General features: G+C 36.0%; 1 protein-coding gene across 4 annotated transcripts; it reads left to right on the top strand.

Moving 5' to 3' along the window:
- The first annotated feature begins 6,502 nt into the window (after nt 1-6,502).
- Nucleotides 6,503-9,538, top strand: LOC113763998 (zinc finger protein BALDIBIS-like). Of its 4 annotated transcripts, none has more exons than XM_027308040.1 (4): nt 6,503-6,619; nt 6,741-7,035; nt 7,138-7,537; nt 7,760-9,538. In XM_027308040.1, exons 2-4 carry the CDS (start codon nt 6,888-6,890, stop codon nt 8,781-8,783), a joined length of 1,572 nt encoding a protein of 523 aa, XP_027163841.1. In that variant the 5' UTR covers nt 6,503-6,619; nt 6,741-6,887; the 3' UTR covers nt 8,784-9,538. The 4 variants fall into 4 exon arrangements, with proteins under 4 accessions (XP_027163841.1, XP_027163823.1, XP_027163846.1 ...); XM_027308022.1 differs by having other exon boundaries at nt 6,737-7,035; XM_027308045.1 differs by having other exon boundaries at nt 6,504-6,619; nt 6,737-7,035; nt 7,141-7,537.
- The last annotated feature ends 2,642 nt before the right edge of the window (nt 9,539-12,180 follow it).

Here is a 12,180-nt window from a genome sequence, read left to right as displayed (position 1 = left end):
TTTTCAAATAGCAGAAAAAAGTTATATATGAGAGGGCGTGTTTTGTTTGGAGGAGGTTTTTTGTGTTTTTTTTTTTTGGGGGGGTGGGTGACTACCGTCTCAATATTATGAAATTCCTTAGAGCCCCACAAAGATTTGCGCAAAAATTTTAATTATAAAATTCTGTTATCAGCCCCTTGAAGTTTGAAAATATTCCATCTCGCCATGCCCTACTTTCATTTCCAAGGAAATTTTAATATCTACTCTTAAAAAATTTCTAATGGAATTTAAAAAATAGGTTCTGACATGGCTTATTCCTTTGAATTAGTCAAAAATTGTTTAAAGTTCCCTTCCGCTGATTTTCCCGTAAGAAGCCGAATATCCTCGTTCCTTCCTATCGTAAAGAAACCCATCTCCCATAGGGTACCATAAGCTGGTGCATGAGTAAACATGGGAAGTTGCATGTGAAGATCTTCTGATTTCATTTGTTAAATCTACCAAACAATTCAAACCTTAAAAAAAAAAAAAAAAGAAAGAAAGAAAACTATGGCAAACAAGAATTCTAAAATAATTCCCGTGTTTTCCGCAAATTTTCCAATTCTCTAGTTAGAAAGAGAAGAGGAATAAACACATAAATTACTCTCCCCCATAAAATTCAGGCTTGGCGTCAAGAAACATTCTGGACTAGGCAGTTGATATTTGAGTAGGTGAGTTTGATGTGGGGTTTGGTGTCTTCAACACTTTGCATTCTTCAGAGATCGAGGGAATTAAGAAAGCATCCCAATGGTTGTTCAAAAGAGTATAATCCGACTGCTTCATGCCAAAAGTGGTTGAGCTTTTATACCATCCTCCTTATATTTTATTGATGCAAGTGAATGAATTGATGGAGGCATCTGCTGGTTATATATATAGTTTCATGTGTCAAATGCAATAACTACTCTACATTAATCTATAACCATTTGTTGTCTCTTGCTCATTCACGTAATCGTATTTTATTATAGAAATAAATTTTAACTTAAGATATATTTCAAGCGTCATATTTTTTGAAAGAAAGTAAATAAATATAAGGGAGGATAAGTAAAATTAAATAGAGAAATTGTATAAATGCAATGAAAGATAATAATTGTTATTATGTATATATGCATGATAGATTAAGTGAATGTTAGATATATTAACGATTGCACTGCATAATAGGCATCCATTAGAAAAATTATTCAACTTATCGTTTTAATACGTGCATTTACCGTTTATGCATCTCCTATATTTAAACACTTTTTGAATTAATTGTACTTTTTTTATAAAAAAAATTATCACCTAAAAAACCTCTTAACAATTGGTCATTATTAGACATTCGTTAGCCAAACCATTTATTATATTCATGACCTTTGAGGTAATCTTGAACCCCTACCTTAATCAAGCTTAATCAAAGCTTACTTGCTTTTTTTATAAAAAAAAAAAAAAAAAAAAAGGCTTACGTGGGAATACTCTCCAAACTTGCATGCATGGGAAACGGTAATAACCAAGAATATTTTGTTTAGTAATTGTTATTGCCTGATTCAAGACTAATGGTCTCGTGAAACAGTTATGCTTATTGCTAGAAATTATATTCATCTTGTTTGATGAAATTTCTTTGCATAAAGCCGGCCCTCACCGAAACCATGCAGTGAATTTACTAATTGTTGGAGATATACAAGGTAAATGTCCCCGAAAAATTTGTGTGATATCTCTCAAGCATAAGTTATATATCCTCTTCCTTCAAACATAGAACTTTGAGCATTAACCATATTATGACGAAGATGCAAATAATTCGGAAAACCATTGATGACTGTTCCGCGTCCATTACCAAATTTGGCAACAAAAACATGTAAACAGCAAAAGAAAATTTGAAAAAAGAAATTGTTAATTTGGTGCAATCCAAATAACCTTTATCTGCGCTCTAATTTCACGAGATAAAGCTTGTCCAAGAAAAGAAAAAGCGTTCTAGAAGTGTAGAACTATCCAAGAATGCACACATCTTATAGTTTTGAGCAATTTATGGACTGTTTTCTGGATCGAGTAACCAGATAATGCCATGGCGCCACACTGGCTCTCTACCGTGTTTATTATTGCTATCACACTCTTTATCTACAACATCAGCAGATAAGAATATTCTTTTTCCCTTGTTTTTTTCTGTTCTTGAGAAGTTTCCCTGTATTGTAGTCATCTGCCCAAAAGTGATGGCAGATGAGAGCCAGCTTCCGCAAAGCTGATGAAGTTTCCCCTCAATCATAAAATCTCTTGTTGTTAGAGAAATCTAATTACTGGATTCCTGTTCCTTTTTGGCAGTTCCACCAAACGTACGTTTTGGCTCGTGACCTTCTTTTTGTGACGCTCAGGCACTCGTCAACCCGCCCTGGCCAATGCATCATTTCTCCCCTCAGTAAGTACAGTGCTTTCGTACTCCTCCAATGCAGCTTTCAACCATTAATGAGGGGGGGAAAATGATGAGATATATATATCTTGTGGCATTTGGTATATATCTTGAAGAATGGTTAAAACAACTGTAATCTGCAAGACCCAATTTAACTGATGCGGCGATTGATTAAATTAATCAGATAACTAACTGTGAAGTACTTGATTTCACTTTCAACAATTTTCTTTCGCCTTCTCTGATCTTATAAGTCTTGAAATCCCTTCTTTTGGACCAAAAAAAGGAAGAAAATTTATGTATCGCAGCGTGGACAAATTGGTTGGTTAGATACTACTGACTAATTAAATTCTGTAAAACAAAAGAAGGCAGATTTTTTCATTTTTTATTTTTATTTTTGGAGGAAAAAGGAAAGTGAAAAAAGACAATAACCATTTCGAAAAATTTACCCAGCCAGCAAGCAATACATCGTAGAGGAACAGAAAAAAGTGATCGTATCATATGTTGCAGTACTACTACTGGCCAGGTAATAAATGAATGAGTATCTATCAATTTCACGCATTAGCAAGAGGAAAGAGAAGGAGGGGGACCCCCAGCCGAGAGAGGGAAGAGGGACCAGGGAGAGATCAATCATCTGCATAGATCGGGCGGTGTCTGAAGTCTGAATCGAACAGTTCAGAAACCGGAAGAGATTCTTTCTGAACTTTCTTTTTCATTTACATATATATATATATTAGCAGCAATATAATTTTAACTCTTCAATTAGGCATCAGAATTTATTTAGCCCACCATCTCCCCCTCTCTCTCTTTGCGGGTGCGAAGAGTAATTTTTGGTTTCAAGAATCAAGATCTCATCGTCTCATGATCTGTTTGAGACTTTGAGAGAAGAAAAGCGAATTTTTAGAAAAGCGTGTTGGTATGTATGTTGTTCGTGGGTGTCTCGTCTCGTGGACTGGTCGACATATCAAAGCGCAACCAGTCATCTCTTGTCTTCGTACTACAGCTGCTATTACACTATTATGCTGCTACTGTTATCCACTTCATATCCTTCTCTTTCTCTCTCTCTCTCTCTCACACACACACATACGATACAAGTACACCCTCTCTCTCTCTCTAAATAGTAGTATATATACGGGAGGGACTAGGAGGCATCTCAATTCGAAGAAATAGTTACCCTGCAAAACATGCAACTGTGTCTTCTGTCCACGGACCAATTGTATAGTAACCTAAAACAATACGCCATACTTCTCAATCATATATGATATGCTTAATCAATCAGCATACCAACTAATCTCAATCATTAGTGATTTTAAATTTGGTAACATGCAAGCAATCTTGCAATCGTCCAAGCTGAAATCGTCTAGGCCCTCTTATACCCTTCTTTTTTTTTTTTTTTGATCTTGGGGAGGGTCGTAGACGATTACACTGGAATCAGTCATGGTGATGCCCCTTATACCCTTTGTCTCTAAAGGATGTTTAATGCAGAGGTTGCACCATGCTAATTAAATTAGACATTAATTTGATACTTTTCTAAAGGTTAAAATTAAAATTTCCATGAAAAGAAGTACTATGTTTCAAAAATTAGACAATTTAAGTATTATGGTCAAACTTTAATTATCTTTGCACTCCGTATTTCTCCTCTACTCTGGATATGCGTAGATGAGCAGCAATTGCAAGAGGCAGTTAATACTGAACATCACAATTTAAATGTGAGATGCTAACATTTTATAGGTTTTCTATGAGTGCACGCACCAAATAAGCACAGAAAAATTAAAACCGTTAAAGTTATCATTCACCGCGAGGATCGAAACATTTTAGCAAAAATTTAAGGAAAAAAATTTACAGAAAAAATAGCACCCGATTCACTTTTTATTTGGTATCTTTTGGATATCAAATAGTGCGACTCAATTTTATATTCGAACCAAAATTGGAGAAATTTTTGTGAGTATGTTTGGACAAGGGATTTTTTGAAATAAATATTCTAGCACTTTTTGTAATATGATGTATGTGAAATAAAAATGATAATTTAAAAACTAAAAAAACATATTTATGATGCAATCAAAAAAAAATTTCTGTTTGATGCACTGATATGCATCCTCAAATAGATGTTTACTTTGATAGAATTAACATGTACATAGTATCCAGTAATTGTTATTGCAAGTAATTGTGAATGCAGTGCATGACATACACATTAATAGTACTAGTAATACTTCACGTGCTTTGCATATTATTGTATTATTTTAAAATATAATTTTTTTTTTTTTTAGATATTATGAATAACCGTGGTCACACTATAGCAATAATATCATATGGGTCTACTAATATCATTTATTTGTATCCAATTTTATATATTCGGTAATCATCTAATCACATACTATGTCAATATATTAGGTAATTTAACATATTTATCTAACCTTTCCTCTTTTTCTTTTTCTTTCACTCTTGTAGATGCCATCAAATTGCTGGCTAGTTGGCTTTCGCTACTGTTTTGCAACGATAACTTTTGTTCTTAAGATCATCTTTTTTTCTCGTATCTATATTAATATATTTGATAATCTTAGAATTGGAATATTTGTGGATAATTGAGAATTTTTCATTAACAAATAAATTGGGAGTAAAATGGAAAGGGATAGTTTTAGATAGAAGTGCTTATTATTTTAATTACCATCATAATTGAGATTCAATGCTTCATTTTTTGTAACCCACCACTATTGTTAACTATTACAGTATTAGAATTCAACGACTCTAATTATTAGAAAGGAAAGTACTTTAGACAATAATAAGCACAAAATGTTCTAATGTAGTGAAGTACTTTAGAAAGGAAACGACTCTAACTGTTTGAAATGTAGTAAAATGTTCGAATTATTGGAAAGGATGGTAGGTTTACTATCACAAAAAATAAAACCAAATTTTGATTATACTTCTTCTAACTAACTAAGCCTCATGCATGATACTAAAATCAAATTGAGATATATTGGGTTCAAGATGCAAAATTGGATGTATACAACTTACATAATTCATCTATTTATTCAATGTTTCATAAATAAATTGTTTCATTTATAAATCAATATGATAAGATATAACATATATAGTGAACTTAATCATCAATTAACATTTCATCTTGTCATCAACCATTATTTTCTACAATGAATTTAAATTATCATAAATTATAAGAGCACACTACTGTAAAACTTTTATCATCAATTAATAAGGATGTAATTGAAATAGTGGAAACCAGTTAGTATCACAAAAATAATTACAGGTACCAAGACTAGGTAGTACTTCTATAATGGTAATGATATATCTCCCTCAGTATATGCGATGACAACATTGTGGGTCCGGTCCAGCCCACCTAATCTTCCACTGAATCCAATTCCTAGTCAGGAGCTTCACGGGACGGCACCGTATGAATACTATACTCTCGTACCAGTCTCACTCACTCACGTCTATCCATCATTTCACACAGTCACACAGTGCCACGGTCTCACACACACACACACTCTCTCTCTCTCTCTCTCTTCTTTTTTTTTTTTTTTTTTTAAAAAAAACTCTCGCTCAAAATGTTCACAACCAGGGTCCAAATTCAATTATGGCATAATCATTATTACCTGATGAATGGCTGTAAAGGCGTTGCACTTTTCCCTATCAAACTTTTTGAAGATCTAATGTTTGATTCTACTACTCTTATCTTTTTACTCCCTTTTACCACTAGCTAGTACTCTTTTACCGTTTTTTTTGTTCGGTCAAATAGTACTCTTTTACCTTGCCATGTATCCATAATTCTTTTCTATGCTAGTGCTAGTCAGTCATATAGTCCAATAGAAGTAGGACGAATTCGATCTTAGTCTAAGCCATGAAAAGTATCACAAAATATATACTATAGCTCATACTATTTGACAATATACTAAAACTAATTCAAGTGAATTATTATTAGTATCGAAATTTTTTATTTTTTTTAACTGTGGAGACCAAGATGTCGATATGTGTTTGCATGAGGGGGAGAGAGAGAGAGAGAGAGAGAGAGAGGGAGAGTGGTCCACTCTGAGTCTATGGCTGACCGACTCTCTCTTGAGAGAAGCCGTGTAAGATAAGAAATGAAAGAGAAAGATAGAGTGAGAAAATATTCCTTCTTTTAGCTGGCTGTTGTTCATGGTTATATGGTTTTTTCTGCTAAGGTTCAAACAAAGGCGAAGAAGATCTGTGCAAGTATTAGTAGCAGTGAAGACTGAAGAGGTGGATAATTGTACTGATATGCAACTGGGTTTTGTATGTTATGTGGGTTTTTCTTTGTTTTCAGGGAAAGTTTTGATTTAGCTATTTTCAGCAAATCCTTTTGTTTTTTCTGTGTAGGCAGGCGAGAGCAGCCAGTTGGTTTTGTAGTGCATATATATTTGCCACGGCACCTTCTGAGTTTGTTCTTTTAGCTACATCATCAGCTCAGCTGCTGCTCCTCTTAACTCTTCTTGCTATATAGCTTGCTCTCTCTCTTTTCTACTTCAAGATGATGTCTGATGAAGGGCTTGCTTCTTCACTAAGAGGGTTCATTCAAGATCCTAATCCAAATCTTCCAAACCCTAATCCTAACAATTCCAACCCTAACCCTAATTCAAACGCTGCTAAAAGGAAGAGAAATCTTCCGGGAACTCCAGGCAAGCTGGCTTATTTCCATAGCCTTATGAATTTTTTTCCTTTTTATCTGTAAGTACATATTTGTTCTTGTGTTATTGAATAAAAAACTGTGGATTTTTTAGCAGATCCAGATGCAGAAGTGGTAGCACTCTCACCAAAGTCTTTGATGGCTACAAATCGGTTCTTATGCGAAATATGTAACAAGGGTTTTCAGAGAGACCAGAATTTGCAGCTGCACAGGAGAGGTCACAATCTTCCTTGGAAGCTGAAGCAAAGAACCAACAAAGAAGTCAAGAAGAAAGTGTATATCTGTCCGGAGAAGACTTGTGTTCACCATGACCCGTCCAGAGCTCTGGGAGACCTCACCGGCATCAAGAAACATTTCAGCAGAAAACATGGCGAGAAGAAATGGAAGTGCGAAAAATGTTCCAAGAAATATGCGGTCCAATCGGATTGGAAAGCTCATGGTAAGATTTGCGGGACTAGAGAGTATAAATGCGACTGCGGAACACTCTTCTCCAGGTATGCATGCTAAACCCTTTTAACTGAAAATTCCATCATAGAAGTTCAATTTAATGCGAATCATGTGTAGCGTACGTAGTATCTATGTTCTATACATGATTTGTTTGGTTAAGGAATTTATTGATTCATGGTCAACGGCGTTGAGCTTTTATTATCGCCTGAGTACGCATATTAGTAATATCTAGTCAAGTTCTTGAGTTCGAATTCGGTTATGTTTAACAGAAAAGACAGCTTTATCACCCATCGAGCTTTCTGTGATGCATTGGCTGAAGAAAGTGCAAGGTTTGCTCCAATTCCATCCGCGAATCTTAATTTCAGAAATGAATTGTTTAATGGGGGTCTAAGCAGTCTTCAACCAGCCGGAAATCCACAATTTTCTAGTAGTATTGCTGGACTAGACCCTGCCACGGGCCAGCTTAATCTGAATGGTCAGAAACCTAGGCTGCCATTGTGGTTGGATAATGCAAATACTCAGCTCAATAATCCTATTGGAAATCATCCAGGTAATTCTAATGCTTTCTTGGCGTCAAGCTCAACAAGCCTGCCTGAACTGGTCCAAATGACTCCGACGAATATGCTGGGGTTGTCTTCACAGAATCAATGGTTCAATAGCGGTGGGAATGCTTCGTCATCCGGTCTGCCCCGAGTACTAAAGGAGGAAGAGGAGAACAGAGGAAATTTGTCAGACCACATTAGTTCACTGTACTACAACAATGGCCAAAATAGTAGCCAGCATGAAACAGCACCGGCTCACATGTCAGCAACTGCACTGTTGCAAAAAGCAGCTCAAATGGGATCAACAAGAAGCAATTCAGCTATCTTTGGAACAGGCTTTGGCCTCATGAGCTCATCTTTGTCTAGTCTTTCGAATTTCAATTCTTTGAACCAAAGCAGAAATGAGCTGCAGAATTTCGGCCAAGCGGAAAACTTGAATGGGCTAATGACTTCGACATCCCAATCGACTATAACTACAAATCAAGGAGATGGATTGCTTCTAGGAAACATGAGCTCAAGCAATAATTTAGTTGGCAATTTGAGACATCCATCGGCCCCTCCAACAATAATGCCTGGCAGTACTGATAGAGGGGGCAGCCAAAGTAAATCAAGTGGAAATGAAGCTGAAGGCGGATTAACTAGAGATTTTCTTGGAGTAGGAGGGAATGAAAGCAGGCCCTTTTTGCAACAAAATGAATTAGTCAAGTTTGCTTCATCAATGAGTTCAGCCATGGATTTTGGAAACCAATGAGGTTCAAAAATTTCCTTCGATGCTGAACGGGAAAAGGACCATTCCATAATTCGAAAAGGAAAGAAAGAGAGAGAAGAGGGGATCTTGTGAATTGTCAGAGAAGGAGAGGAGGATTAGGAGGGGAGGGAGGGGGCCACTGACTATGGGAAGGGACTTGACAAAATAGAGACTTGGCAATCAAAAGGCAGGCCATGGGTTAGATGACTGCATCCACAGAGACAATTTCTCTACTACTTCTACCCTACGAAGGGGGAGCTTTATATTGGACCACTTTTGGTGAGTCCGTGAAAAAGTCCTTTTTGGGTCACTCCTACAAACAGCCTAAACTAGGGCAATGTATTGGAGTTTGAATTTGTATTTCTTGGTTGGATCATGGATTGTGGTGATGGACCATTGGCTGAGAGAAGAAAATGTGTGTATTTTACTGAAAGTTCTTGTGATAATGAGGGTTTGCCAACAATATGGTAACCGTCCCACTTTCTTAAACTCTTTTTTGTAGTTTGCTTTCGTTTTTCTTGCACTCTCTCAAGTTTAGTTTTTGACTTTTTGGTTAGTCCCTCTCTTTTCGACTTTTGCCCCAAATCAATTGTGGAATTATTAGAGAAGTGACTAGGTGATGACCTTTTTAGGATAGGAAACTACGGGCTAGGCCGCATATGTCGTACCTTTCTGTCACGGATCTCTCTCTCTCTCTCTGGTTAACTTTTGGTTGGCTGCTAATTGGTGCTTATTGAGAATTCATCAAATTGTTTCAATTGAACTCTAGCTTTCTCCTATGTGGAACTTGGGTGGCATAATCCTGGTTAATTCGATCTTGTAACAATTCTATTTTCTTTAAAAGAGACGAGATACTTTTCCTTTTCCGTTTCTTCTTTTGTTTGGTTATTTTTTGAGGTCGCACACTAGTTGAAATGCTTGTGATTTAGATTATACGAGGGAAAAAGAGAATTGAACCGCACAATATACGTAGAAAGAAGACATCAATCACCGTTGTCTCTCAAATCAAGAACTAATTAAAGATTCGTTGATTCATTTGTTTGTTACAATTTTGCATTCGCGCTTGAACAGTAAAATCATGGAAATACAAATTACAACGAAGAGGACTTCGCATCAATTACATTTTCTTTTTGTTTCTTTTTTTTGGGTGAACGAGAACGGAATCTTGACAGCCAAAATGACGGTATTAATGCAAGGCATGTAATCCTCAGAGATAAATCTGTTTGCTTATATTTTTTTTCCTCAGAGATAAATCTGTTTGCATATATTAACCTAGGAGTTACAGCAGATGAGATCTTGATTCCAATTTAGGATTCAAATGAAACTCACCACACACAGAAAACGTGTCAGCATTTTCTGCTTCTGTCTCAACACAACATGTCGACACACACTACTTGTCTTTACCCTTGGCTGCATGCAAACAATAATGTCCCCATCTTTTGTTCCAATCTCTTTCCGATGCTCTCTAGCTCTAGCTTCAGCCCAACACACACACACGTATATATATATACATGGCTTGAAACGGCTTCAATTATTTTAGTCCAAATCTCCCTTTCAACAAAATTAGCAGGTAATCTTTCAAATCTTTCATATTTATAAAACGCCAAGTTAGAATAAAGTAATCCCCTGAAGACTATATAAAGGAGGGTTTAAACCCAATTGATAGTGCAATGAGCTGAGAAAATCTTGAGACGTGTCTAGCAGCCGTATATAGAAGCATTTTGGAAGTTTATGGTAAGTTGGTTTAAGGTATGTGCTAATGTTAAACAAGGTATAGATAGAGAGTACCATAAAAGGAGATAGATGTTCGTTCAAGCCGTTTGTTAGGTAGGCGTCAGTCCCGTTAATTTCTTAACTCCAATTTCTTATGCAATCTTAGCATACTGCCGCTATATATAGCGACGTATAAAGATTCGTGCATGGACCGGTTGTTAAGCGTCATCAGTCCCTGTTAATTTCTTGAAGAAATCTCAGCATTCTGCCGCTATAGCGACGTAAAGAAAAGAAAAGAATCGTGCATGAACCGGCCAGTTGACCGCTGCGACCCCCTCTCAAGCCCTATCTACTTGTAAAAACATAGACAGCTTAAGCCTTCAGCAGGATCCCGGATGCTGATACAGGCGGGGTGAAATTGTTTTCTTTAGATTGGTTCATTTATTTGGTGCGTTTTCTGGCGTAATATGTTGTTGAAGGCTTGTTTTGCTTTTTGAATCATGTATTCAACTCTTGGGGGGTAGTTTTGATATGTTTTTAGCTGCGGCATATTCGATCTTGATTTCTGCTCGCAGTAATTTTTTTCAATTAGAGAAAAGACAAGCGAAGGAAAACTCGAAGTGAAGTTCATCTCAAGGGCAACCTTTAATTCAACATCTTGTACAAATTCGATGACCATCGCACCCCGTTTATGGATGGATGACCAAGGAGAACCAAACACACCACCATTTCTTGTAATTTGTACTATATGGCTATAGTGAAGAATTTCAAAGTGATAGGAAACTGAGAAAAAAAGACGTAGAAATTCGAAACCACAGAGCTTGAAAATTCTGAATTTCCGATCATAACATACAGCACTTACTAGTAGAGTAAACAAAACAAAACAAAAAGAAGAAGAAGATGAAGAAATATTAACCATGAAATACAAGAGAAGAAAGGCATGATTTGTTGATCATTCCCGCCAGCTATGACTGATATTAGCCGGGGCCAAGGGGTCCCTTCTACGAAAGATCAATCCATCACGGTTAGCGGTCCCTTGCTCTATTCATTTATTTATTTATTTATTTATTTATTTTGTATCAATCAATTAAGTAGAGGGGAAACATCGGAAATTGAAAATTCAAACCTCTAATGTTGAAATTTGGTGTATCCTAAATGTTATATAGTCTTTGCTAACATGTGACTATGATGCTTTGGAAATTTCAAATGCAAGTTTTTCGACCAAAGGCCACCATAATTGTGTTTTTAAATTTTCGTTTATGGTGTAATTTTGGTTTTCAGATTGATCCTCCAAATTGAATATGGCATCTATACTGTTGAGATGTCGAGTGTTGAACTATTGATTCTTCTTCTAGCCCTAAATTATCTGCGTCATTATCGACCTTCAAGATTCAGAGGGATCAAGTTGGCACAAGAAGTTATATTATCAGTCCGAAATTCAGGACGAATTTGGAAAAATAAAATATTCTGAATAGGTCAATTCTGCATAAAAACATATGTTAAAAGTTTTATTTGAAAGAGATAATAAAGAAAGAAATCAAACTTTCAAGGGCCGGCCGGCTCTAGTGACAATTTTTTACAATATTTTAGAGAGAAAATCAACATCGCCACCATTTTTTTCATGTTCCCAACATTTTATCTCTAATTTGTAAATTCGCCAAAGCATACTTTTTTTTGCGTCATGTAG

Source organism: Coffea eugenioides, chromosome 1, assembly GCF_003713205.1.
Source record: "Coffea eugenioides isolate CCC68of chromosome 1, Ceug_1.0, whole genome shotgun sequence".
Classification (NCBI taxonomy): Eukaryota; Viridiplantae; Streptophyta; class Magnoliopsida; order Gentianales; family Rubiaceae; genus Coffea; species Coffea eugenioides.
Note: the sequence above shows the minus strand (reverse complement) of the source record. Positions and strands in the feature narration are given on the sequence as shown.

Coding starts and splice junctions, on each gene's coding strand:
- LOC113763998 (XM_027308040.1), top strand. CDS start 6,888: ATGATGTCTGATGAAGGGCTTGCTTCTTCACTAAGAGGGTTCATTCAA. Junction 7,036..7,137: donor AAATCTTCCGGGAACTCCAG/GCAAGCTGGCTT, acceptor TGGATTTTTTAG/CAGATCCAGATGCAGAAGTG. Junction 7,538..7,759: donor TGCGGAACACTCTTCTCCAG/GTATGCATGCTA, acceptor TATGTTTAACAG/AAAAGACAGCTTTATCACCC.